Source organism: Xiphophorus couchianus, chromosome 2, assembly GCF_001444195.1.
Source record: "Xiphophorus couchianus chromosome 2, X_couchianus-1.0, whole genome shotgun sequence".
Lineage (NCBI taxonomy): Eukaryota > Metazoa > Chordata > Actinopteri > Cyprinodontiformes > Poeciliidae > Xiphophorus > Xiphophorus couchianus.
The window spans coordinates 15,276,825-15,304,806 of NC_040229.1; the positions used below are offsets into that span (position 1 = coordinate 15,276,825).

The window sequence follows — 27,982 nt, forward strand, 5'->3', positions numbered from 1 at the left end:
GAAGTTTGTTTGGTCAGTAAACAAGGCTCCTACAAATACAGAACTGCTTTTGTTTCACACATAACAGAACAAGAAACCCTCAGATTTAAATTCAGCTCTAATTGACAGAGCTCACATAAAAACTCAGGAGAAAATAAAAACAACCTTTCGCGAACTTCTTCTATTTTTATTGTAACAAACTTTTAAGGCATTCTTTCAACTACTGCCTTCTGATGCATCATCACGTAAAGCAGTTTTTTAAATAACTGTAAAACCTAATTAGGGTTTAACTTTTCTGTCCCACTGAGCTCAACCTGGTCAGCAGGTAGAAGATTTTATAGTATGGTGTGACAATACTTTTAATTGACTGAAGTTTTCTTTACAGACAGTGAAACGTTCATAATGACCTGGCTGTTAGAAGAGATGATCGATTTCTACAGGAAGAGAATGTTGTTATGTTGTGGGGAAAAAAAGGAGCAAGTAACAACATTCTCTTCATGTAGAAAATATAATGGTTTTGTGAATTTGGTTTGATCCTCTGCTCTTTTAAACAGTGTAGGTGTCCAATTATTCTTCACCACAGCTAATGCTGTTAGCTGTGATGTTCTTCAGTGCAAGAAATAGGAGAAGCATACTCTGCATTGTACTAGAATGAGTACATTACTGGTTTTTTCCTATAAGGGGAAATCTGCTGCCATCTACTGCATATTAATACACAAGATGTAAATATTGATGTGTAATACCTTAAACATTGCAGAGATGTCTTGCCAAGTCTCAGTATCTTTTGAAAAGAGTTATTTTAAGAGACTGAAAGTAAAATTTTGCCATAGGTGGTACAGTAGGTCCATTTCCATTTTACAGTATTGCTATAGAAAAAGGAAAGTGGAAGATTACAGCTTTATTAAATTTGGAGAATTTTGTTGGGAAAAAATATAAACCATTTTTAATATTGAGAGTAATTTAATGCACAGAATACACTAAAGTGACACTGAAAACCCTCCTTAGAGGCGTGAAGGAAAATCTGGCATGGATCTCTGGATTCAGCGGAGTCGGGACGGCCAACTCTGCCTCATTTATTCATCCCTCATTTATTCTCCAACACAAACAGCAGAGACAGCGCACTGTATTCATTTTGATGCCTCCATCCCCATACAGGTTTGCACATAGATGTTTTTTTCAAAAGAAGAGAAAACCAGCCAACGAGTCTAATTTTTAGATCGCTTTTTACTGTCTCTGACCCTGAACCTCGTTAAAAATAACTGTCATAGTTTCCATTAGTGTTTCGGTGGTGCCCCCTGCTGCTCCACCAAGCACATTACAAAAAAAAACAAAAAAAAACAAAAAACGGAGATAGATATAATTTTCAACTGATCCAGGGCAAAACGAAAAAAAAAACAAAAACCAGTTACAAACCAAGTCAATAATATACAAACAGGAATAATTAAAAGGAAGAAATTTATTACAATGCAAAGTACTATAAAATGCCCAAAAATGAAGTAGAAAATGTAAATATAAACTGTACAAAAAAAGGTCATGTTCATAGTAATAAGAACGTCCTTACAGTCACGTATACAATTTGAGCATAGTGGACTTATTTTTGTGTGTGACATCTAAAATTATTTTTTACTTTTTACTTTGTATGTATAGTAATCTGAACATACCAAATCAAACCTTATTTGTATAGCACTTTTCAGCAACAAGGCATTTCAAAAGTGCTTTACATCATAAAAACACAAAAATACAAACTCATACAACACACAGTCAACAACTGACGCATTACATTTTGTCAAGTGCTATTGTTACTCATCAGATTGTTAAACATAATCAATATCTCATTAATTATGTATCAAAATCAATTCTAAACAGGCAGGTTTTTAGTTTAGATTATTTAACAACAGATCACACAGTTAAACAGTGCCCAGCTTGCTGGGCATTTTCATGCAATCTCTAAATTTTGTTAAGCAGCCTTGAAGTAGTTTCAGTGTGATTTATTTGTGGTACAGAATGACAATTTCATCTAGGACAAAACCATCCATTGATTCATTGTACAGCTTGAACTCCTTTGGTTGAGACATTTTAAGAAACTTGAACTGCTTTACTTCTCAATTTACCGTCTAACTCCTGATCTCACATGACGTATTTCCTATATCTGAGCACCCATAATCAGATACATCTCCATGTAGAAGTCAGAGTTAATACTCCATTATTGAAAAAAATAAAGTAGTAAGATAAGTACGACCTCGCAAACTGGCTTCAAAATGCTTATGGGTGCTTTTTTTCTTTGCACGGTAGCACTGAATAATAAAGTGTGGTTTAACATACCTAAACTGATGTCCATTGGGATGGACATTCAACTTTAAAAAATCCTGCAATTTAATGATAGAAAAAATGTTCAAAATACCTTAAAATACTATCACTGGAAATACTTAAAATTATACTGAGAGCAATTTTTTTGGGCTGCTATGAAGATAAATTAAGATAAATTAATATTTTTGATAGAAAAGAGATACTTATTCCTCCCTTTCCGTGGTTTCATAGTTTCATAACAATGCTCATCTCGTCTGATGCTTAAAACCCAGTAGTGTCAAGTTAAGAGTCTGAACTACATTGTTTTTTGTTTAATAAGAAACCAATAAGTAACAAGTATCATTTAAATAGCAAATTTTCTCCTTTCTTACTGATTTAAAATCAGAGAAATATCACGTCCATTCCAGTGGGCGTGGGGTCTGAAGGTATTAATTGTAATAAAATTATGTAATTAATTTTGCTGCTCAATTAGTGTGGTTCAGTTAACAAAAACATAAGCCCTAAAACCAACTGGGAATTTCAATCAAAACATTAGACATTGGTGTTTGAAGGTACTTTCTGTTCAGTCTGACTGACCTTAAACTGGAATGATTACAAAAAAGAATCTGCATATATTAGCTGAACACAAGTGCTTGTAATAACTTTAGGGTTTTTATTTAACTTAAAAACAAATTTAAAAAACCTATGCTTTCCTTCTACTTTGAAATTATGTACTATATATCATGAACGCCTAAAACATACACTGAAGTTTGTGATTGGAAACTAGACATTGGAATCATTTATTCTTTCAATGACTGCAAAACTGTTTTCTAAAAAAAGTAACTACAGATGGAGTTGCCTTGAGAAATCACAAAACCATCTGCAGCATGTTTAGTCTTATTCTTTGGGTTACATTGAAGTTTAGCTTAGAATTTAGTATGGAGAACTTGGTTTATTTCCTCAAAGGAGCCAGGTGCTTCATCCTCCTCTGTCTCATTCTTGTCTTTAAAAACCTGCAGAAAATCCCAGGACTGTGGGATAAGTTCGTGCTCAAAAATCAGGTTCAGCAGACATGAGACTGCTAGAATACTTACCACAGAAAACAGCATGGCAATAGTTCTGTAAGGAAAGTACTGTCTGATCACATTATTCTCCTCCCTCCAACCAGGGTATAGGAGAACAGGAGGGATCCCAAGTATGGGCTCCCCGCTCAGTCCACGCAGCAACAAACCCACCACGAAACCAGAAAAAGCACCATAAGTGTTTGCACGTTGGAAGTGGAGAACACAGAGCAGCTGTGGGAAAATCACACAGTAAAGGAGATCTCCACTTAGAACCCAGAGAGCGAACACACTGTCGTCTCCAAAAGCCAGACCTGTTCCAGCCAGGCCCACGACCAGAACACCAATACGGATCACCCACTGGAGCTCCGTCTCTGAGGCCTGCAGGGGAGGAAGGACAATAGCAGATAAAAAACCCAGTCTCTTTAATTAGAGTGGATTCAAATTATGTCTACACACACCGTTTTCCTCAAAGTTGTCTTGTATATGTTTTGTGTAAACATGGATGCAGAGGATAGCAGCGCCGAGTCCATGGAGGACATAACAGCTGCAGCTACAGAACCAATGCCTAGCACTGACACCCAGGTGGGTGTGAGATGTTGCAGAGCGAGAGGCAGGATCTTCCCTGCATCTCCACGCTCAAAAGGAGGGGGAAGACCGTATGCAGTCTGGTTCCAGTCTTAGGGAAAACAAGAGGGGGTTACCGAGGCAGACAAATAGATGATGGGAATGCAAAGCTGAGATTTTGGATATTTTAAAACATGAAACAAAAAAACAGACATATACAGTATATGGTGCTTTGAAATTTACCATGGTCAAGATTTAAAAGCGTAACAACGTGTATTGCTTTCTGATGTAACAGTGTGACAGGTCACCTGCAGCAGAAGCCATCACTCCAATGACAACTGAGGGGATTCCCATAATAAAAACTGTCAAAGCCGCAGCAAAGCAGGATATCTGAGCCTGAACAGAGGAGGCTGCCGAAAGAATTCTTTGATATAGAGCTTGATATGACAATCCCCCTAAAGCCTGCAACAACAACAAAACAGGATTAGAAAATTAAACTACTTTGCACTTATCACAACGACCATTTCTCACTTCATGCGAAGTGAAGCAGAACTGGCTCTACACATATAAATAATGTGTCTTCATATGCACTGTATGCTTCCTTAAATGAGAACTCAAAAGTAATCATCAAATAAAATAGTTTTACTGAAAATTGTAGGTTATTTACGAAAGCCAAAATGTTATGATTTTATTGCACATGAATTTTTACCATAAGAAGCATCTCATCAACCCACTTTCCTGCAACTTCCAGGTCCAGGTGTCCCATCCATGCATGTTCACTTGTTTGGTTGAGTGGGAGTGTTTGTGAGATGACAGTAACTGCTGGACTAAGAACCATAAAAGGAACACAAAGCCACTGAAAGAGAGGGAAAAAAAGGCCAAAATAAAATGACTGTCTTCCAAATTTTAGCTCAATCTGTAAGATTCCAGTTCCACATTTTTAGCCATTGCATACATCTGCTTAGTTCGCTTTTTATTCCCACTTGAGCTCAAAATTCTTACCAAGCTGAAAAAAATAAAACAAAGCTGAATGATATCAGTGTATGCAACTGAGTAGAGACCCCCTAATAATGTGTAGACAATGGAGACAGCTGCTGAGATGATGATGGAGATGGTAGAAGACAGCCCAAGAATTATACTCATTGTTCCACCTGAAAATCAAAACAAATCATCCACCAGTTTGTTTTAATTCCATAATATTTTCCAGAGTAGAATTTACTTTCTTAAAGCACCTAGAAACACTGCAAAGAGACTGTCATAGCAACAGTAGCAAGATGCAAGATCATCGGCAAGATTACAAAAGAAACATAACCTGAAAACTAAAAGCGGTAAATAAAAAAAAAAAAAAACTCTTTTATAAGTATATAGACAGAATTATAGGATTGTTATTTTATTCACATTACACATCATGCCATTAAGATTCAGAAGAAGCTTTATTTACCAAGAGCAGCAAGGATACAGGCCACCCATAATATGTCACTGACCAAAGCAGGAAGCAGGAGTGTCACAGTGAATGCTTTGCCATAGCGATTCTGAAATGGGTCCAACATTGTCACATAACGCTTTGACCTCATAGGTTTTGCAAAAAACAGTCCAGCTAAAGAAGGAACAGAGAGAAAAACAAATTTGGGGTCTGGGCATGGCTTCAATCTTAACGTCTGCTCTCAATCATGATCTTTCTAATTAGGGAGAGTTGTTTTAAAATTACTTTCTCATAGGCAATTCTTCTGACAGGGATGAAGGGTTCAGATAGCAAAGCCAAAAAAAGAAAAGAATTTTAGTACTGCCCGTTAATTAGTTCAGCAATATCTGTACAAATGAAAGTCTTTCGTTTTTAACTAATCTTATAGATTCGACAAATATTAAGTGTTTTATGCTGCCTGCACAGAATATTTGGAAACATTCTGTCATGTACAAGGACAATATGAGGAACTTTATGTGACCTGGTAAAAAATACAAGCTTACAACATTTAATATTAGGCATGTGCAAACAATAAGGGAAACTATAACCTTCAATTGTGCGTCATACAGAAAGAATTTGTTTTGCCTACTTACCCACAAAAAAACACAAGACATATGCAGGGGGGCCCAGAGCCCAGACGAGACCTTGAGTAGGAGAATAAACAGACTCGGCAGTTCCCATAATGTAACCACCACCGACCCATGTTGCTAAAAGTAAAGCACAGAAACAATATAAGTGGGTATGAAAACACAAACAGTAGTTACAGCTTCAACATATAAAATGAAATGCTCTCCACCTGTCATGGTAAAAATTCCAACCAGGATGTTGATGTTGCGGCCACCAATGATGGCAACTTCACTCTTTGAGCCAGAGCATTTCTTCTCCACTTTCTTGGATTTTCGAGACCCCCACACTCCAATTGCCAGGATGCAAACATAAAAAACGATCACAGAGACGAGTCCAGGGACATCTACTGCCATGATGATTCTGGTTACGACACAGATATAATGCCTGTCTCTTACACACATTTTAATGTGTAAAACACAATATATAGCAAACGACTTTGATAAAATAAAACAAAGCTATTTTCAATCTGTCAGTGGTGGTTTGTGGTACAGGTTATATTGCTTTCACCCAGAGTGGCATGTCCAGGGATCACCCTTAAGAGTCTATATATATATATATATATATATATATATATATATATATATATATATATATATATATATATATATAATCAGTTGCACCCTAAAGAAAATTATTTTGTTAATTACATGTCAATAGGAAACAGCACCCTCTGAAAAAAAACTCTGCTGTCACTGTGTCAATGTGAAACTAAAGGGCTAGCTCAGTCTTTATTTAAAATAATCTGACCTCCATCTGGAGGAGATCAGATTAGATGCATCATCTATGAAAGTCTTTTTTTTTTAACATATCAATATTTTGTAGTTGTTAATATTTCTTATAAATTACATAATAAAAAATAATTTATTTATTAATTTTTTTCGAATTGTGTTGAGGGAGGGATGAATACCCACAGGGCATCAGAAAGAAGGAATCATCCAACGGCCCATTCACTCAAGAAATCGCACTGATTGGAGCAGAAGATAATAATTTAAACTTCAGATGAGTAAATACTGTAATCTCCTGGAGCAGTTACCACTTTTTTTTTTTCATATTGATAAAAAAGTTACTGTATAAATTAAATGCTCCTTTCATCCATCTACCTGTCAGCTTGACTTCAACATGCTATTAAAACCCTTCGAAGGCTGCAATGGTGAATTGTTGTAGCACAGGTTTTGCTTACAGCTTCAAACAAATGAGTTCCTGTCATCCCTCCTTCTGGGTTGACCACAATAGTTAAATTAAACCAATAATTTAACTCTGAGCAAATCATGAACCCACACAAAAACAGAGGTGAGGGGGGACTTCGTTCATGACAGTTGGGGAAAAAAACAAGAGGCATACGGCCAGATAGATTCTTTCTCATGAAAGAACTTTCACTGCTGAGCAAAATGCTAGCGGTTTCCAGATTTCTAATATTCCTAGGCTTAATGATTTTCCACCAGGATGCTTTATTTATGACAGAAGTTCAAAAACAATGAGAAGGCCCTAAGGAAGAGATTCATGCTCATTCCTTTATTAAATAAAATTAGTAAAAAATAAATTTAGGAGGTAGTTTAGTCCAGCAAAATATTATACCTATTTCCCTGTAAGGATCACAAAATCATTCCATCTCTTACTGATGTTTTATTTTTTTATTTTGAATTCATTGCAAATTGACCATAACAACTTTGCTGTTTCGGGATCACAACTTGCCATAAATGATGAAACCAACAAATTTTCTTTGTAACAGAAAATCCTAAAGGACAATGTTCAGCCATCAATTGGGTTATGCAGCAGGGTGATGCTCAAAAGATCACCCGAATCTAAACAGCTCATAGAAGACAAAGGGAAAGTTTTAGAAAGGACTAGTAAATGTTTGGATTTAGGTCTGATTAAGATGCTGTTTTAAGGTCTTCAACAGCCATTTCATGTTTAAAACATCTCTGATGTGCACTAGTCTACAAAGATAGATATGATGTTGTGGGACAGCGATGTGAAAGACTTGTTACAAATCATCACAAATGCTGTCTGGCAGATGATGCTAAGGGTGGCACACCCAGTTACTGGGTTTGGAGTACTTTGTTTTTTTACTATAGCTCACAGTTGCTTTAGGTTGCATTTTTTCCCTAAAGAATTAAATAAATCATTTCAGATTTACTCTTATCTTTCTGTGACACTGAAGTTTGTTTTTTAATCAGAAACATTTAAATGTGTCAGAAAAGCAAAAAGAAAAGAGAAGGGAGAAAATACTTTTTCGAAGCGTTGTAGGTTTGGAGACCATGGCCAAAAAAATAAGATCCAAGAAGTCTGGACCTCTCAACTTCAAAGTCTTGAAGGTATCTGCAGTTAACATATCGGTGCCAAACTTCACAACACACCTTCAGGTGTGAAGAGGAGTCAATAGATTAGCAGGTACTGATGTTACACCTCTATTGTTTAAGATTTAGGTATGCTAGTTTTAAAGCACAGTCAAATTTGGAAGTTTTCCAGTTACCTTCAATACTACAAGGCAATGGTTCTCAACTGTTTTCTATCATGCTAACTTCCCTGGTGGTCTAGTGGTTAGGATTCGGCGCTCTCACCGCCGCGGCCTGGGTTCAATTCCCGGTCAGGGAACTTGTTTTAGAATTGGGAGACCGGGGTTCGATTCCCCGACAGGGAGTGAAGTTTGTTTCAGGTCCCTCTTGAAAATGAGATCTAGATCTCAATGGGGTTTACCTGATTAAATAAAGGAATTATTATATTATAAATTATTATGCTAGAGAACATTATTTTCAATTAGTCTATCTATTACTCTGTTATAAAAAAGTCACATTTAGCTGTCTTTTCATTTAACCACTTTAGCTTATTTTATGTAATATCAGAAATACATTCAAAAATGCAAATAAGCAAATTGAATTGCTTAAAATGCAATAAAACAGCATTCCTTTAGTGTACACAGGATGTGCAAAGGATGTGTCTTTAGCTAAGAAATACCTCTAACACATATGCTATGTCAATGGTAAAGAAAGGCAATGGCAACCAACACATAGCCCCCAAACTATTTGAGAAGTTTGAGAAGCTCTTCCCCCAGGCCAAAGAACCGTATGTGGTTGAACTGGATGCCACAGAAAATGAACATAGACAAGGGGTGGGTGCTGATAATTGTTTCCTGATAGAAATGCAGCTTGTCACACAAGCTGACGGATAACATCCCAGAGTGTTTGATGTATTGTACATCCAGGAGTTTACACCACTGACATTTGAAAATACAATTTTAAACTGAAAATAACCAAATTTGGAGACCCGACCTCACAAGACATGCAGTCGTGTCATGTCGAGACATGGCTCAACGTGACTTATGTCGAGTTTTTTGTTTGTTTGTTTTTTTACCATATATGTTAATTATCAGACACAGCGGCTGATGCACAGAAGAATTTGTAGATGCTAAATGTTCTCATTCTGAAGCTAGAGCCAAAGGTAAATCTGTTCCTAAAATTGTTTATCTGTCTTGTTTTCTTTTTCTCACTGTTAAATCCATGTTTAGGTAAAAACCTACATGGTGCCTTGAAGGGTTAGAGGTCAGAGAAGGTTAATTAGGTGTAAATTGTTCAAATCGTTTGTAGTTTTTGGTAGGTTTGCTCTTATGTGTTTAGTGGTACATGCTTTGTGAATACAAAGTAGAAATAAAAGAAATAGCAGTGGCAAATGCTGCAAAAAGTGGAAGACTTTGCTTTGCATCGTGAATCTTGAAAGCGCGGGGGACGGGTGGGGGGCTTTTTCCTTTGAGCGCCTGATATTGTGTCAATGCGCTGTCCAGCTGAGAGAGAACGAAGGAAGAGGAATGGAAAACTACAGCATGTGCCTTTAGGAGGCTTATCTCGTCCTTTTATTTCTATTGCCATGTGTTTTATCAAACAGCATGCAACGACAGAAATTTCTAATATGCTCACTTCATGCTCCTTGAAATAGCTGCCTATCAGCGTGAATTCATAGCGAGTAATAACAAACTAGCTTCCCTCGGAGAAGAAAAGGTGCATCAACAATATTTCACCTGTCCAACTCTGCTGCCAGTTATGTATGATTATTTCTGTCAGTGACTGTGCAGGCGCATCGCCTTTCTGCTCAATCCGTCATGCGAGACTTATTTGGGAATAAATTGTGTTTAACTCACCTCTCAGTAAAGAAGAGATCCCTCCTCGCTGAAACCTTGCTCTTCTTAGGCACTGAACTAGCTTGGCTAATTGTAAAAAACTGGCAGGTCAGGTTGAGTTCAGTGCCCCGCCACAGAGCGTTGTTATTCAGTGCGCCTGTTCATATTCGCTGACGCTTCAGATCGCCTTCATTATAAGTCTCTGCACAAATATGTGATAGTTTACAAAATGTTGCGTTGCTTAGTTCACAAAACCTAGACAAAACGGATATTTCGGGTACCACTCAAAGAAACATTATTTTTTTTTTTTTTTACTTGAATGCACCTCCTAGCTGGAGGCGATGAGTCAGTTTGACTGCTACCTCCTATACATTTATAATTGGATTTTGCTAAAAGTTTTAATCACTGAGAGTAGGTTCGTCAGAGAGACGGAGTATCCTTTCCTACTCACGCCAAACCTCATGCATGTTTTACCTTGGGTCTTGTACTGAGCTGAAAATAATAGTTCTTTAAAGGTATACCAAAAGAGGACATCCCATTACTTGCAGGGGCATAAACAAAGATATTTTTAAGAGCAATTTGGATGGGTCGGCAAAGTTACAGTGAAATGTAACGTAAAATGTGGTTTAAAAAGTATCGAAAGTGTTCAAGCTGCAAGACCAAAAATGACTAGTAATGCTCAAACATGTGTTTTTCTCAGTAAGCAAAGTATTGAGACGCATAAAAGTCAAATTAAAATGTAAAGTTTTGTACACCTTTACAAAAATTTAAGGCTATAAATAAAAACAAGTTTTAATGAGTAACTCCACCTGATAAAATTCCTCATAAATATTGATTTATTGTAGTGGCTCTCAAGTTATGGGTTACTTAAATTATAACTTGCTAAGTTGCTTTACGTTTAAATCTTTTTTGGTTTTGCCAACAAACTAGTTGTAATGCTTAGTCCCTCCCGTTTCAAACTCTTCTCATTAACATAAGAGTTAAAGAGCTCAATATAATTGAGGTATTTGCTACCTTCAACAAAAATGTTTAAGCCTATCAAAGCAATGTAGCCAGTTTTGATTTCCAAGGCATAACGAGGCAGTTTATCATGATTCAGCCAAAGTAATAATGTAATAAACTGCAGTCTGATTTTTATTGTTGATCTGTTTCTTCCTATTGAGCAGTGAAAGTAAATAATGTTACATGTCTTTTGCTTTAAGTATTTACTTACTGGATGGTTTTTTTTAGTGTTAGTGCTACAGAGCCACAGTTAGCTCCTCTCTTCAGAGGCTCTGACGGAGCCTGTGCCGTTCGCTGTTGCTGCTCCTACACTTTGGACACACTTTGTTCTAACAATGGCTGGGGTGGATCTAAATTCATTCTTATTTTTTTCTTTGATGAATGGTGGACTTACTTCGCTCTTTGCTTCTTTGGCCATTTCATATTGATATTGTTAAAATACAAAAGTTTATTTTATGATTTTTTTTTGGAGGTGGGGGGGACAATTCTAGACTTTTCCCCCTAACCGCCTAGGATTTCCGCCCATGGGTGATATTGCATCCAGGGTGTCACAGCTGTAGTCAGGGATGTGAATGTGTGATACTGTGCCAAACGTGAGAGCAGGATCACGTGTCGTTTTAACTAATTTGTTAATTTGTGAAAAACACTGCATTTCTTTAAAGCTCAGCTTCTGATATGGGCTGCATGGCAAACCACCCAGGGCGGCATCTTGTGGAGAGCAACATGAGCTGCCTGAGCACCTCCCGCTCTTACAACAGGAGGATCTGAATCCCAGCAGTGCCGAAGGCAGAGCACAATGACGAACTTTGGGTGTGTTAGGGGAATTGAGGGACGCCAGAAAGATGGTTCGCCCAAACAAGCTAGAACTGCCTCTGGCTCCACACACACACACACACACACAGAGATGAGAAGGAGAACAATAGACAAGCACTGCACAGCTTGGGGCGAAGGGCTTGCATTCCAAACTAATTATACATTCCAAATTTACTACATGTACCAATGCAACTTTGTAAATTTGAGCAGTATACTTCATTGTTGGATCTGGTTTCACATCTTCCTCTACTGTCTTTGATAGATTCTCTATGGGGTTTAGGTCAGGTACACTTGCTTTCCAGTCAATGTGGTCATTAAAGGAGGTACTGTTGGCAGTGGGAGCTGATACTGAGTCCTCCTAAAAAATGAGAGAGCCTCTACATCACATTCAAAATAGTTACACCTTGTCAGCAGAAGGAAGCAGGTAATACTCTAAAATTTTCTGATTGGCTGCACTGACTTTTTACTATGTTAAACACTGGGCAAAAGGCAAATAACATTGGTCTCAAAATCATCAATGACTACAGTTACCTGTTTGAGAAACATGAGAGTATTTCAGTTTATGCCGAGTTAGGCAATTGCTCTGTGACTATATCTGTCATTAGTCATTATATTCTAGACCAAATGCTATGGAAAAATTCCACTTAACAATTGCAATGAAAATATTTAGCTGCTTCATTTTAATAAGGGAAGAAACAGTACATTTGACAAAGCATTAGTGCTAGTTTGTGGTTGGAAGTATTATATAACCTTATCACGATGGTCAGAGTCCAGCCTCGAAGCTTCTTATGTATCAAGTAAAAGCTATGATTCAGTTAGAGAAGGTAGCCTTTATTGTGGAAATTTCCGGTATTGTTTATGATGTTTGTGCACATTAAAACTAAATGGTGTCTAGGTGGGCTGCTGGACGTGAACCTCTAGTTGCAAGTGCCTCAGGAATAGAAGCCCATCCCCAGCAGGATCAGAAGTACCAAGGATCCAGAAATTAACATCTTGTTCAGCTCTATGGGTGTCAAGGAATGTGTGAGCTACCACTTCATATTCTCTTCCGTAAGCTGTCCTGTAAGGAAAACAAATCATTAAACACTTGGTAAGGGCAAAAATGTCTCAACTGCCAAACACAAACTTTTGGACTCACAGTATGACCCCTTATCTAAATTACATGGTGTATTTGCCTATTGTTTGTGCCAGTGAGTTTTTTCTTACTTAGTATGACTTAAAGCTGCAGTATGTAACTTTAATAAGAAATATGTTTTATACATATTTGCTAAAGCTATCATTATGTCATGACAGTTTGCTATGAGTGAGATAATCTATGAAAAGATCAATCTCCTTCACCTATTTCTTGAGCTACAATTGCCGTCTGAAGAAGTGCATTGCTCCCAATGAAAAGCAACCAGTAAGAGACAGGAGGATGTTTTAGTGCTGTCAGTCAATCTGGTGAACGGGCTGCTAAATGTGGTAACGGCGAAGAGACAACTCACTATTACAGGAAAATCGCTCATCCGCTGTCATTTGTGGCCATGCTAACTAGATTTTCTCATTCACAGCAGGCTCTTCTTACGGTGAGAAGCTGCTGCGTAACAGACAGTAGGGAGGGAGTCATGGAGATGAGCAGTGGGCATGATTGACAGCGCTAAGACTGTCCTTGTGGTTGTGATTGGTTGTTCATAGTTAGCACTGGGAGCACTGGGAGAAGGCAGAGGGTCTTGCTTTTTTTCATAGATCATCTGTCTCATACTATACAGTCACAACATAGTAGCAGTTTAAACAAATATGTAAAAGATTTTTTTTTATATAAGTGATATACTACAGCTTTGATGAATGTGCAGTGTCCTTTTGAAGTTTCTTTGTACCACAGTTTACTCAATACTAATAAAGCTCATTACCAAGGTGGAGATAGAAAAAAAAAAGTACAATAGCATTACATTATATTTTAAGGTTTTTTAAGTAGCTTGTGTCTTTTGTTGCAGTAGCATAACTGCACACAGCAAATCTGAGGTACAAGTCAACTTTTAATTTGAATATTTATTTAGGGAGGGAGACAATTTCACCAAAAGAAATAGTTGCTTGCAAATACAACTGAAGCATTCTTTAAAGTTTTCACTAAACTTTTAAATCAGTCAGAGTTTCTAGGAAATTCAAATTGATAATCTATGACTTTCTGTTTTCCTGCGGTATAAATAGGACTGCTCATCACGCTGGACAAGGACCAATCTTCATCTTTCCACCACACACAGAGAAAAAAATTGTAAAGGAAGTTTAAAAAACATATAGCGACAAGAAGGAGAACAACAAGCAAGCGCCGCACAGCGAAGTGCTTGCGTTCAAAACTAATTATATCATTACACTGTACTAATGCACCTTTGTAACTTTGAATAGCATTGTAAAATAAGTCAGATATGAAATAATTTTACTGCACAGTGTTTGAACTCAATACTTGATCCATGTTAGTTTTGCTTTAATTACTGTGTCAAAGTGAAGTGGCATAGAGGAGATGAGCCTTTGCCAGTTCTGAAGTGCTAAGGAAGCCTATATTGCTTTAATATGTTAGAGAACTACAGGAAAATTTGACCTCTCACATTCATCAAATCTCCATGACAACCATTAGACTTCACCTGCATATCAAGCAGTTGTGTGATGCCAGATAGAAGACTTTACTTTCATAATTTCTGCTATCATAAATGTGAACACATGGCATTTGGACAAATTCTTCTGGAACTTTGGCTAGAAAAAATCCTACTGAAATCTGATGTTTGTTCAAATTTAGAAACTGAATGTGCATCAAAAGTAATGGTGTACAGATGTGTAGATACACATTAGTTTAAGCACATTTCCTTGGTACATCCCAATCAAATTCCACATTTGGACACACCTTACATTACATATGCAAGTAGGTGCAAATAAGTCATGTTGTTGGTTTGGGTCCATTAGGAAATCATCTTCAGCTTTGCTGTATACTTTTCAAGGCAACGATACATACTTATGCAATGACAAATGGCCTGATGTCAAATCAAATATATCTGAATTCACCCTGTGGTTATTGCACAGTTCTGCCCTTGGCCATGTTCTAGATCGCGAGTTTACCAAAATGTCTTTCACATTGTCAACAGTTTCCCTGTATGCTCTGCAGGTGTCGCCAAACGGACCAGTATCTGTAGAATTTTTTTTGTATGAGATGATGCTGCTGTAGTAAAAGCTGGATTTTCACCAGCACTGTAAAACCACCACCTGTAAAATATCAATATCCCATTTAGGTGAAGTTTATAATAAAAGTTTAAAAAAATACAAAAATAAAATACCAGAGTTGCTTTTCACTCAGAACAGCAAGGCCTTGGTTTGTCATGCAGTGGACGACCAGCACCTTCTCGTTAGCCTGCAAAAACAAATACAGGGTAGTTTTTGTTTACATAACATTTCATATGCTGCCTTCAGCAGTGCACATGTCTAACTGTTAATAACTTACAGGAACTGGCAGACCCTCAGATTCAAATCTTTCCTGGGGGTCGAAGTGCGATATTTTCCACCGTGACAAAATGCTTAAGGTCTCATCCAGATAAACGTCTTGGAGGCCAGACTTCTTTGCACACTTTAAATTAAACACAATCCAATAGGTGATAGATGCACATGTTTTCGTTTCAGTGATTTTCACTTAACATTTATGATAAATGTGGATGTACCTTTATGAAACGCGGTTTATCACTGGTCAAGTAAAGCTGAGGCAAAACATTAACAGAAGAAAAAGCAGTGGTCAAATGACAGATTAAAGATAGTGTTTAAGAAGAAGTGTTGACTTTTTTTTACAGAAAATTATACATTCACTGTTTTATTTCTGGAATTCTCTTTTTTTTGTGTGTGTTGAGGAATTTTGCAAAGCACATTTTAATCTGTGATAAGAAGACTGTTGTAAATATTTGTTATTTTCAGGTTAAAGATTCTCAACAGAAGCTCCAGAAAGCTGATAAAGCCCACTTAGAAGTTAAGCTAACTTACTCTATAAAACGTTTGTTCTGTTCTGCACTACGAGGATTTGTAAGGCAGAGTAAACTCCTGTCTTTGTGTCTGACTGGTTGCTAAGAGATTACTCAAGGGTGTCCTGCAGGTAGTGTACAACTAACTAAATCATGAATGAGTTCAAGTGCTACAGCAGCCATTTGCAGGTTAATGGAAACTTTACCTGACTTCAGGTGTTAATTATTAAAAAAAACTTTTGTCACAAGTCACTTTGTTCTTGAATAAATTTGCTCACAAAATATGTGTTTTTCCAAGAGCCTGAATATAATTACATTCCTGACAAGGCCTTTTTCTTTATTAATTTTGGTGTGTTTTATTAAGGACCACTCTCCTGAGATTTTTACATTATATTAAATATATTACAGGATAGTGTAGAAGAAAGAAATTAAACTAAGCTGCTTTTGTTTTAACTTACTTGAGATGAAAGTATATAACTGACCAAAGTCATGTGTGATGTCAGTAAAACTGCACCCTGTTATGTAATGTGTGTTTTCTGTGTTTAACACAGAACAGGAAATGAACATTTTAAATTTAACTTATGTGGAAAGATTATTTCCTGAGGCAATAATTCACTAAACCACATTGTTCAGCTCCTTCTTAACAAAATCTATGAGGACTGTAGGACTGTATATTTGACCAGGTCAAAATTAGTCACCAAAGTCAAATAAAAATTGTAAGTTATCCTGTTAAATGTACTAAAAAAGGTAGAATAAAGGTTGAAATAACAGACATGAAAACCAGCACAATTCCCTTTTGAATCTGTAATATTGTGTGAGCTCAGTTTAGATCAATTTTCTTGGTTAGAAATCTGCTCCAGACTCTAATAATCACAAGCCAGTCCAAAAACTATAACTTTGGGAGGTTTTCTTTACTGGCACTGCTACCAGGCCTGGTAGCTGTTTACAATATTGTTTTTCATGTCTGTTTTAACTTTTCTTTTGCATGTATTGCTATCTTACTAAGGTTACTGCTTTTTGCAAACTTTTTAATGGCCATTTTTAAAAATAGACATCTACCATTACATTTAAATGTATAATTACTCATTGATTTTGACAACTCGATACAATTAGCAAAGCTGCTGTAGTACAGGGAACTTTACAAAATTTATAGCAAGGTTGGATTTGAATATGTGCAGTTGAAGTTAAATCTTTTTTTATGAAGAGACCTCACTGACTATGTATTCTCTATAAGAATTGCCTTGCAAATGCCTTTAGAAAACATGTGCACTATGTAAATAAAATGGATTGAACTTAAGGATTTACAGTGCAACATATTTTAGTAGAGCTTTAGTTTAGGTTTGTAATGTTTTAACATTACATTCTTAAAACTTGATGACATTTATTTAATACCATCAAAGCATCATAACTCTCCAATCAGTTCAGATACACCTATATTTTGTGAAAAGATGTATAAACCAACTAACGCTAAAACAAATAAAGCTTCAGGAAAAGGTTTTACTTACTCCTTTGGCAAAGCCACTTGTTGTTCTGAGAGCAAAACTCTGGTCAAAATGCAGAGTTGATCCTTCAGGACTGCCATCAACACTGCACCACACAGACAACGTCAGCCAGGTGCTCACTCTTTAGTTTCTGTTAAAGTCATTTTCTGGGTGCTTACCTGGTGATGATAAAAGCAGTGCGAACGCAGGATTGAATGCCTCTTCCTCCGCTGACCCCACATGGTATCTTAATGCTCGGCGGAGATGTCTTTACTAGATTGTCGATATTGGCGTTGATGCTGAGAGCGCTGTGCTCCCTGTCTGCTCCTCCCACATTGACCAACATCACAACATCTCCAAAACGTAGCTGTCCATTGATTGTCGCAGACAGATTCACCTGCACATGTAGATAGACACCCTCATCACCACTGATGCCTGTAAGTAACTATTCGAACTTTTAAATCAACTTGGAGTCATGTTACCGGCTTCAAGATGTTTTGTTTGAGAAAGTCCACTTTCTGAGAAAGAAGCTCTCCCCGCCCTCTCTTGTTAAGAAATTCTTTTATTGTATCCTGGAAAAAACAACGGCATATGAAAGGTTTCCCTGCAAGCTGTTATTTACCACAACAAACTGTATTTTTTTCACAATGTCTTAAAATAAGTAGAGATAAGTATTTGATGCGAGAAATAGGTGGTAACTTTTCTTCTGTCAGACTGGCAAGTGCACAGCGAGAGGAAGAGAACTATTTTTACCTCTGGTCAGCCCAGCATTTTGCTGAAACTTCAAACCCTGAAGTGGTTCTTTGGTCAACGTTTGTTTAAAACTTAGGCTGGTCTTTTGCTTATATATGTAAAAACTCTATTATGTTTTTTATGGTGTAAAGCACTTTGAACTGCTTTGCTAAAAAGTGTTTTACAAACAAACTTGATTTTACTTGACATATATTTCTAATTCCACAGATGACTTAAAAGTACTCTTAAAATGTAATGTTAAAAAGTTGTATGTGACTTGACTTTCAGATAGATGGTTAAATATTAAGCGACATAACAGAATTTTCAACAGGAATAAGAAAAAACCTTTAAAAGTATGAAACTTGAAGAGAGAAAGAAGTCTGACCAAATCAACTGATTCACAAAGCTTTCCCTGCTCTCCCATGTTCTTCTCTTTTTTGAACACCAGCTTAATATTTTTTGTCATTATCAGACAATTATGTTAACAAATCTCAGCTAAATAATTTATAATAATTTAATAACAATGTGAATACTGGTCATATTAGAATATTTCATTTAATTACTTTTTTAAAGTTATTGTTTGCTTTGTTTTGTATTCTGAAATAGCAAGGAATTTTTGTAATTCTCCTTTAGATACCCTCTGCAAAGATGCAGCAGATATTGTTAAGCTCCAAATTATTCATACTCATGGCATTGTCAAATTCAAACTAATTTATATTCTATTCAATCAAAAATGTACCACTGAGAATGAGGTGGATTTCTCAAGAATAATAAATTCCATTAAAATTCTAACTGGAAAAAAAGCATATTGTTTGTATCAAAACTTTATTTTATTTTTTCTTCTTTGTCTTCATCGTCTTCTTATTATTGTTAATATTTTTATTTGAAAATTTCATGCTGAAGATTATTCAAAGCCTTTATTTTAAATGGAAAAACCTTTCTTTGCGTTGCAGCAATCAAACCCTTTTTATTGCTAGAGAGCGTTTTGCATGTTTCCAATGCTGTTTTCATAATTTATCTTCCATGAAAAGCTCCAAGTCATTGAGGTTGGAAGGCGTCTATGCCATCTCCAGATTAATTCTTTTAGCTTCAAGTCAGGACTGTTAACATCACTTCTAGTCAGAAGAAACTTGTTGGTCAAATTTAAAGAAAATACTTTATAACTATATCTACCATGAGTATGAAATATTTTATACTTCATCATAATAAATGACTAAGAACTTTAGGACCTTCACATGTATTAACCTTCTGCTTCCTGTTTTAACCTTAGGTCAATAAATTGATAAAATAAATACATTCTCTTATATAGCCACTCAAGAGGATTATATTTAAAATTAAGGTGACGTCTAAAAGCAATTTGATGCACTGGATTTTATTTTGGGGTGTAAAATTAAAGTAGGGTGAACACAAATGTACACTTCATATTTGTATCAGTAAAACATTTTTCACAACCTGGTAAATCAAACTGAGTAAAAAAAAGAAAAAAAAGAAGACGAAGCAGTATTTGGAAGAAACTTTGATCATGCACAAATTAATTCATTTTTAAACTACCGTTTCACTTATTTTTTGCTTACCATAGACGATCAGATGCATAAATGTGTACATCTAAAATGCAGCTTTGAAAAAATGTAGCTATGAGGTTAACTTTAATGGAAATGCTAAATATAAAAATATGAAATAAATTGAAACCCTTTTAGTTTACCGTAAATTCTAAACTCTTATTTTCACGTTTCTACACCCTTACTGATTTAGCTAAAAATATGTCGACGTGACGGCTAGCTCAGATAATATGTCCTCATTTTCTTTTCCACAAACCTCCTTTATTAGCAGCTCTTCAAACCAGTTTCCGGTTTTCACCTTAGGCTGATACAGTCGCCGATAAGTCATTTTGACAATAGCTATGAAACGTTAACAAACACACACAAACACGCACCAACCAGCCAGTATGCTAACAGATTTCGATAACCATAGTTTTAAGCTACACGCGGTTTCTATAGAGACGGTTTCCCTAGATACGAGCTTTAACCGCGTCTCACCAGCTGTCGCTAGGGGGCGTACTGGTATTACACAGGACATCAATCTTTCATAGCCTGCCTTCCAAACAATTAACAAGACAAAAATAAATACTGATTTGCAGCGTTCTAAAAACACGAACACGGTCATAAAATGTAATAAATACATAAAGTTTGATCAACTGCTGCAGCATAAACAGGTACATATGACTTCAAGACTCAAAATCAGCCTTGTATTTTTTATGATCACTCCAATTTGTACCCTCACATAAAATACAAGTAAACTCATGAAAGAGCTAATCCTAAATTTTAATTAGGGCTAAATTAAAATCACACTATTTAGGTTCCTTCACAGTTATTTCAAATACAATATCCCTTCCTTGAATTCTCAAGGTTTTAACTGAAGCACTCCAAGTAGAAAGTGTCCATCTGTCATGGTTGATGCTCCTCTTTTCTCTGTATAAGTTAGTGACCGTTAGCTCGATCTCTGGCGCCATTCATGGCACCATTAATATGATTCATTTTGTGTTTTATATTCTTTTGCGAATCACTGTCGTCCTCCTCTTCATCGCTCCGAACATCGCCATCCAGTTGCTGGATGAAAACATGCCACACAGAAGATTTAGAACCAAGAGGCAGACATTTAGCCGAGAAACACTGCACATACACACAAACCATTTTGAACATACCTTGCTGAAGACAAACTTGTAAGCCATTCTTGTTATTAGAAAAGCCCAGTAGACATGTAGAATTTGAAGAACCAGTAACATGATGTTGAAGAAATAGTAGCCAAAGAAGGGGTCAAACCTCTCCAGTGGGTACACCCATGTACAGTGGATGAGCCTGTAGATGTGTATACTTGTTATTCTCCCTTAGCTGCCAGCTGTGATGTGCTACACAAACAATTTTTTTTAATTTACTCACCAAAAAGGAAAAATAACAAGTCTTGTCACCATGAAGACAGTTGTAAATATCACAAACATAACATTAGCAGTCTTCTCCCATTGTGCGTAGTTAAACAACTTTCCTCCCTGTAAAGAAGCAAAGACAGGGATAAGAGCATTGTTTCTCTTGGGACAAAAAGAGAATCAATGGAATAACAAGTATACTGTTACTTCAGGAGAAATAACAAAGCAGAAAGGGAGTAAAGGGAGGTGAATAGATATGCATCCCAAACCTTTCAGATTTTTATTCATAAAAAATGACTTTTTATTAGTTTATAAATAATAGACCAACATAATGTCATGCTGTCTTGTAGATAAATATTTTTATCCATCTATCTAAAATTGTGTGCAGTACCAACTTTTGTTTCTAAGACATTTTAGGCAATTACATTATAAACATACTGTATGTGTTGTAGCTTTCTGCTTTTTAAAGTATTCGCAGATTTAGAGAAATAATAAAAAAAAAATGTTTTACTTTAAATTGTAAAAAAAAAGGCAGTTATGTAAATAAACAGGCATTATTGAGCCTGCAGACATCTGTTATGGAAAAATTATGCAAATTATAGTGCATAAGAGAATGTATCTCATTTTCATACCCACTCTGGTCCTCCTATTCACTTAGTTATGGCTCTCTCTGTTATTACTTTGTCAAACATATAAACATCTTCTCACTGGACTTTTGTTTTCCAGAATATCAGACGTAGACAACGAATATCCACTGCTTTATCAGCAAATAGTCTTTCTTATAGCAACAACTATGATTCAGAATCATTACAACTTGAGCATTACGAGAGCACTGACCTCAAGCACTATGTCAGAAGAGTCATGAACAGCCATCACAAGAGTTCCAATACGAATGTAGTTAGAAATCCAGGAGAAACTCAGAAGTGTCAGTGTGGCTACATGGTGAATCACCTGCTCTTTAAAGTCCTGCCAGCATGCAAACCACAGGTTAACATTACTGCATTTTGTAAAACTCTAACATTGATTTGATAAAGTTAGTAGTGGTATGTGCTACTTTTTTTCTATAAGTCATGCATTCCTCCATTCCTCAGTTTATGAATGTAATAGGAACTGTGATTTAGCACTTCAATATAAAATCTAATAAACATTTGAAGTTAAATTCAAACAAATAAAGATTTGCTAATTTTGTACTTCAGCACACTTGTATACTCACTTTCCTTTTCACATCAAACGCTAGGCTGAGGAGCAGAGAAAGGTAGAAGCCCATTTCCAAGGTATAATACCAGTACTGTGATGGGAGCATGGACTGAAGGAATATTTAACAAACATAAAACATTTTCATGAATCACACTGTTTACACTCTTGTGCAGCCTATGCTGATACAAAAAAGGGAATAGAGTTACCTGTTTAGGAAATTCTGCCCAAACCTCTTTTAGATCATAAAACCAAGGTTTCTAAAGTCAGCAACAGGACACAGAAGAAAGTAAGAAAGATCTGAACCAAAAGCAAAAATTATTGCTTATTTGCGTAGTAACTTGTGGCCTTTGGATCTTGTATTTGTTGCCCAACCTGCTTGCAGCATATAACAAATCAATTCACATTAAAGGTGGAATGCGAAAATAACAATAAAAAAATTTCTGAGAACTTACATCGTAAAGGGCTAAAAGTCCTCCAAGGAATGCACAAAGATAAAAGCCGCATCTCCAACTGGCCGAACAGAGGAGCAGTAAAGTTAAATGTTTACATAGAGACCCTTATTGTCCTTTGTCCAAAAATCTTTGTGTTGACATACACCCACCTGGCTTCACAGAACCTCTTCTGAAGCCCAGGTCGATCCTGATTCCTCCTCCTCCTGAACCATACTTCTACTCTCCTTTCTGGCCAGCCGGTCTTCTTACACAGAGACCGAATATCCGCCTGAGACACAAAGCAAACAGTTCAGGTGTTAAAACACACTACCATACATACTCTTCAATTTTGCACAAGTTATACACTAGAATCAAGTTGTTGCACCTGCAGTATACTGCAGTATAGATTTACAATAACTAAGGCAGGTGAAACATGATTCTTTATTTCAAGAGATTTCCCTGACTTTTAACCTACATTTACAGCTTACAGAAATGTTGCATAAACAAGTATTTAGCTAGTTAGAGATTTTGTTTGTTTCTTCTATTTTGTCAAGTAAAAAAATTAGTTTCCAAATTTCAAGGGTTTGGTTCCAGAATTTTGCTATCTAGTAGAAAATTCTGAAGGACACTGTCCAGCTGACATTAGAGGTTATGCTGCAGGGGGGGCACAATCAACAGCAGTTGTTTGCTTTGGCTGCATACAGAGACACAAAAGACAGACAACAATGTGGACATAGACACTTCACACCAAAGATCAGTTTCCATCCAAATCCTGGACTGTGAAAGGAAGTCGCAGTCACAGGAGAGAACTGGAGCATGGTGGAGATAACATAACATGCAAAATCACTGCCAAAAGATCACTGTCTGGGACTTGAACCTAGAATCGTCTTACTGCTCAGCCAAACAGCTCATAAATTGTCTTTGATCAACTGCATGTTGTATTTGCATATAATCATATGAAGTTTATCTTTTTGATGATCTCAGACCCTGCGACAGACTGGCGACCTGTCCAGGGTGTACCCCGCCTCCCGCCTGGAACGTAGCTGGAGATAGGCACCAGCAACCCTCCCGACCCCATTAGGGACAAGGGTGAACAGAAAATGGATGGATGGATGGATGGATGGATGATCTCAGACCTTAAAATATGGCAAAAAGCCAAAAATATTTAAGTTTGTAAAAGCTTTAATATAACACTGGAGGTTTATTTTAAAACACATTATTGAGATTATTAATCTCAATATATCTTTGTTGCTGTCTTCCAGCAGCAATATTGTAAATTTATTTTCTCTTTATTTTCTTCCACAACAAGTTATTTTATTTATTGAAAAACATCTACAAAAACTACAAAGCACAACGCATTTCTGCCTGTGATTAAAGTGTGTAAGAAATAAACTCTCTTAACTTACCTGTGACGGATTCCGGGTTTGGCTGTAGAAGTATTTCTCTAGGGTTGAGTTTTGCTCAGCTGTGAGACGTACCTTGTCTCTGATCCCTAGAGCTTTAGCCAGTGGTGTGGCCAAGTATCTGAAACAATACACAGAGCTCTGTGAACCTTCCTTATTGCACAACACCAGCGACTGTTTAGAATCTCTTAGATTGTGCAACATAATCCCAGTATATTGAAATTAGACGATGGAATGGCTGAACTCTCAGTCACAATTACTCTTAAGTTGTGTAGTCTTGCCTTTCAAATAGGTATCTGACAACTAGTAGGCAGAGGGCACAGGGCACAGATGCATAAAGTTGAGAGGCTTTGGCATAAGTACGATCTTCTTTGTCTTTGAGATCTGCCCAGGAGACCTTCTCTGGAAGCCACAGACGTTCCCACCACAGCCAGTCTTTGATTGTCTGCAACATGATGCTAAAATGTGGAGGAAAAAAAAACAAAACAAAGCAAGCACAATTTAAACAATATGCATCTTCTTTTAACATTTTTCTCGCATAAAATAAAGAAAACATTTTTACGGAGAAGACTATATTGGGTTCATAATTCTTTTATTATAATGACATTTTTTTATTTTCAATCTAAAGAAATTTGACTTAAGGATTTAATTAATCAGAAAATAAGTCAGATAAAAAATTTTGTTGTTGCTATATCGCATATTTTGGTCCAAATAGATTTATGACTGAAAAAGATCATTTCTTCTTTTTTAAAATCCCAAATCAGGAAAGTTTATCTCAAATCCTCACAAAGTGTGGCATGTATATTTGTACAGTGGCATTCATGTGTAATGTAATTCAATGTACTTTGAATAAATATAAGCGAAAATTGGTGAAGAGAATTAGATTAAAGATAAGAAAGACAAGAGAATAATTGTAATAATTCAACACAAAAGGAAAGAAACTGTGAAAGGCAACTTAATACCAAACAAATCGCAAATAGTGGAAATTAACTAATGAAATAATCTTTGACTTTTGTGAGAAAGACAATCACAAAAGTAAACTTATTTTCAGTCTCAATTGAAAAGAGCCAACTATTTCCGAATATCTCATGTTTTCAGGAAGTTGGTTCCAAAGCTGAGAAGAATGCAAACAATATGTTGATCTCCTTTGTTTGGATTTGGTCTAGGGAACACTGAGCGTACACATATCGGATGACCTGTTAGGTTCAGATGATTCATGACCTAACCTTCCGTGCTTTATAGATCATTGACAAGATTTTAAATTATATTTTTTAACAAACAGGACGTCCTTCCAATCAGTGCAGGACTGATGTGACATGATCAATTTCTCTCTTTTTTTGGTCAGGACAAGTTCTTGAGGTCAGACAGTTATTGTTTACTCATGATTTCACAAACAAAGTACATACATTGGGGTGACTGAGCTTTTTCTGTGCCCGCACTTTGACTAGATCTTTGAACTACAGCTGAACTTTGCCTCTTTTAAATTAAAGCTCAAGACTCTTTATTTTTAAATCAGGAAGGCTTTTAATGCTTAAAAATGTGGTGGCGCATTTGTTTTTGTCTATTATGTTTGCTTTGTTTGGTTTGATCTACCTTCTTTTTAGCCTGTTTTTTTATGTTTTCATTTATGTATTGATTTTGGTCACCAGTATTGAAGACGTATAAATGATTGATTGATTGACTGACTGAGTGATTGAGTGACTGAGCGATTGAAGCATGCACCTGTTCTGAGTCCAGTTTTGACAACAAATCCTTTATTCTGCCAATGATTTTTGAAAGTGGGAGGTGAATTTTGCAATAGACTTAATATAGATTTTTAAAACTAGGCCTAAATCCATAACTTGTTGAGTATGACAGAAAGCAGAATTCTAACCTTGCATTTTTTAAGTCAAAAACAATACCGTAGTGCACTGTCGTCATGTGGTGACAAAAATATAAAGTTGTATGCTATTAGCACACAAAAAAAAAATATTGTGTGCTATTAGCACACAATATTTGCTCAGATTACCAAGCTCAGATTACTTGATAATCTGAGCTGGGGGAGCAAATAGATGTTAAATAAATCTAGTCCAAGAGGTGAGCCTTGAGGAACCCCACATGTGATCTTTGTTTGTTCAATTTTATAAATACCAAATGAGACAACATATTGTGACTCTGGCAAATAAATAAATAAATAAATAAATAAATAAATAAATAAACCACTCCCACACAGTAGCAGACAATCCCACTCAATTTTCCAGTCAGTAATCCAGTATGTTTTGATCATCTGGGCCAAATGTAGTACTGTGGTCCAATAATAACAATGCAGAATGTTTATATGTGTCACTATGATCACTGGCAAGTTAAAACTAGATATCAGCCTGTAATTACCTATTTTTGAGGCATCCAGTGATTTAAAATAAGTTACCAGATCTATGCGGTGAGAACCTGAAGTTGAAAAGGAAGCCAGCATACTGGAGATAAAGAACTCCAGCAGATATCAAAGGGCAAGAATGATAAAAAGAAAGGTGAGGAACAATTCATGGAAGCAGAGATTAAAGAGAAGTAAAGTCCTTCCTCTTATGGACTCTGCCCATAACAAGAGTACAGAAAAAATATAACAAGCTAATTAAACCAAAAAAACAACAACAAAAAACTCTCCTTCATATCTGAATTCAGGGCTTCTTAACAAAACAGACAAGATGATCAATGCTTATTTTTAATTAATTGTATTTACAAAGGCAGCATAAGCCATATGAAAATGTCCCTGAAGCTCAGCAGTGGTTAATAAGTCAGCATGGGAAAAGGCAGACATACCTGCAGGCGTTGTTGTCTTGACAAGTTTCAACAGTGAGGAGAGAAGCTGAAGCAGATACACAGTGGGTTACCAGGTCTGATGAAAGTCAAGTAAAGCACTACGCAACTCAAATTGCTCTTTACGTAATAATTTCTTCCACAGTAAATCTTTTAATTTATACTTTTACGTCTTTGATGTTATTGTTCTCTTCACTGATTTGAAAATATACATCAGTAGAGACAAATGAACAGCATAACAAATATTAAACTCAAGATTCACACACTTACCTTTACGCTGTGCCCAGTGCAGGTAATGCTGGGTGTTGTCTGGGAATCTGTCTGAGTGAGGTCAGTCTATTAAATATGCCACCCATACACTGCACTTAATCACATCAGATAACAGTTCTGTTAGATCCCAAAGCATTCTGGCTATTAAGAGGTCTCTTCAAGGAGAGGTAGGAAGTTAAAGTAAAAAAAAGATTTGCTTGAAAATCAGTAATCGTCCTAATCTGCACAACTTACATAAATGTGCTTGGACTGTCTCCAGTGAACATGTCAAATAGATTAGTAGATCTGTGTTTGGTCGCTCACCTGATGAAAAAGTCCTGGGTCCTTCCCTCCCACTTTGCCTGCTGTGTTGATCACACCCTCGTTGTTGCTACAAGTCGTTTGATATGAGTAACGGTTAACAGCTTAGTGCTCTATGAATATTTTGGCAGTAATTGTTTTAGTTTGCAAAAGACTAAACTGCAACAAGTCATCTAAAGGACAGGATCAGGATCGTTTGCGTACCCTCACCTGCAAGAATTCCCTTGGAATGCCGAGCAGCCCCCACAAAGGCCCCATTCACTGGTGGGGCAGCAAGGGAGGAGGAGCCAAGCGAGAAAGAGGAACTCTCTCACACAAGAACAAAGAGTGAAACATCATGCTGCAAAGATAGCTACCTGAGTTAATAATAAACACATAAATGGAGCTTGAGCTACCCTGGGTGCGGCACACAGTCTCCAATTTCCTTAGTTTTTCTCAAGGCAAAGGTTATTCTCAGGAACTAGTTTATGGCTTTATTTTGGGAGGTATTAGTTGTCTTGAACATACAGCTAGAGGGATATAAAAGTACAGCAAGAGATGTCTGAGTCTTTGTTTTTTTTAAATCTGAGACACATT

At 36.5% G+C, this 27,982-nt stretch overlaps 3 protein-coding genes and 1 non-coding gene across 11 annotated transcripts; 1 reads left to right on the plus strand and 3 right to left on the minus strand.

Annotated features, from left to right (window-relative positions):
* Positions 1-1,417: 1,417 nt before the first annotated feature.
* On the minus strand, positions 1,418-10,844 carry LOC114160330 (high-affinity choline transporter 1-like). 3 transcript variants are annotated; one of them, XM_028042896.1, is made up of 9 exons: positions 10,115-10,844; positions 6,152-6,342; positions 5,949-6,062; positions 5,378-5,425; positions 4,896-5,044; positions 4,603-4,749; positions 4,202-4,355; positions 3,788-4,005; positions 1,418-3,707 (listed from the first exon to the last, which is right to left on the minus strand). In XM_028042896.1, the coding sequence occupies exons 2-9, from the start codon at positions 6,333-6,335 to the stop codon at positions 3,192-3,194; spliced, it is 1,530 nt and encodes a 509-aa protein (XP_027898697.1). In that variant the 5' UTR covers positions 6,336-6,342; positions 10,115-10,844; the 3' UTR covers positions 1,418-3,191. The 3 variants fall into 3 exon arrangements, with proteins under 3 accessions (XP_027898697.1, XP_027898690.1, XP_027898707.1); XM_028042889.1 differs by having other exon boundaries at positions 5,335-5,490; positions 10,115-10,842; XM_028042906.1 differs by lacking the exon at positions 10,115-10,844 and having other exon boundaries at positions 5,378-5,490; positions 6,152-6,292.
* On the plus strand, positions 8,506-8,577 carry trnae-cuc (transfer RNA glutamic acid (anticodon CUC)). Its single transcript has one exon. It is a non-coding gene; the product is annotated as a tRNA-Glu (tRNA).
* A 1,727-nt stretch (positions 10,845-12,571) lies between the features above and the next one.
* Positions 12,572-20,053, minus strand: cfap161 (cilia and flagella associated protein 161). Its single transcript, XM_028042963.1, has 8 exons — positions 19,908-20,053; positions 17,843-17,932; positions 17,540-17,757; positions 17,385-17,466; positions 15,589-15,624; positions 15,375-15,497; positions 15,211-15,284; positions 12,572-12,968 (listed from the first exon to the last, which is right to left on the minus strand). The coding sequence occupies exons 1-8, from the start codon at positions 19,977-19,979 to the stop codon at positions 12,800-12,802; spliced, it is 864 nt and encodes a 287-aa protein (XP_027898764.1). The 5' UTR covers positions 19,980-20,053; the 3' UTR covers positions 12,572-12,799.
* On the minus strand, positions 19,449-27,717 carry cers3b (ceramide synthase 3b). 6 transcript variants are annotated; one of them, XM_028042924.1, is made up of 14 exons: positions 27,617-27,717; positions 27,410-27,476; positions 27,107-27,157; positions 26,840-26,885; positions 24,325-24,501; positions 24,047-24,164; positions 22,811-22,929; positions 22,662-22,719; positions 22,416-22,466; positions 22,226-22,318; positions 21,850-21,978; positions 21,029-21,135; positions 20,794-20,947; positions 19,449-20,698 (listed from the first exon to the last, which is right to left on the minus strand). In XM_028042924.1, exons 1-14 carry the CDS (start codon positions 27,662-27,664, stop codon positions 20,570-20,572), a joined length of 1,347 nt encoding a protein of 448 aa, XP_027898725.1. In that variant the 5' UTR covers positions 27,665-27,717; the 3' UTR covers positions 19,449-20,569. The 6 variants fall into 6 exon arrangements, with proteins under 6 accessions (XP_027898725.1, XP_027898719.1, XP_027898755.1 ...); XM_028042918.1 differs by having other exon boundaries at positions 27,611-27,679; XM_028042954.1 differs by having other exon boundaries at positions 27,107-27,153; positions 27,410-27,637.
* Positions 27,718-27,982: the final 265 nt, after the last annotated feature.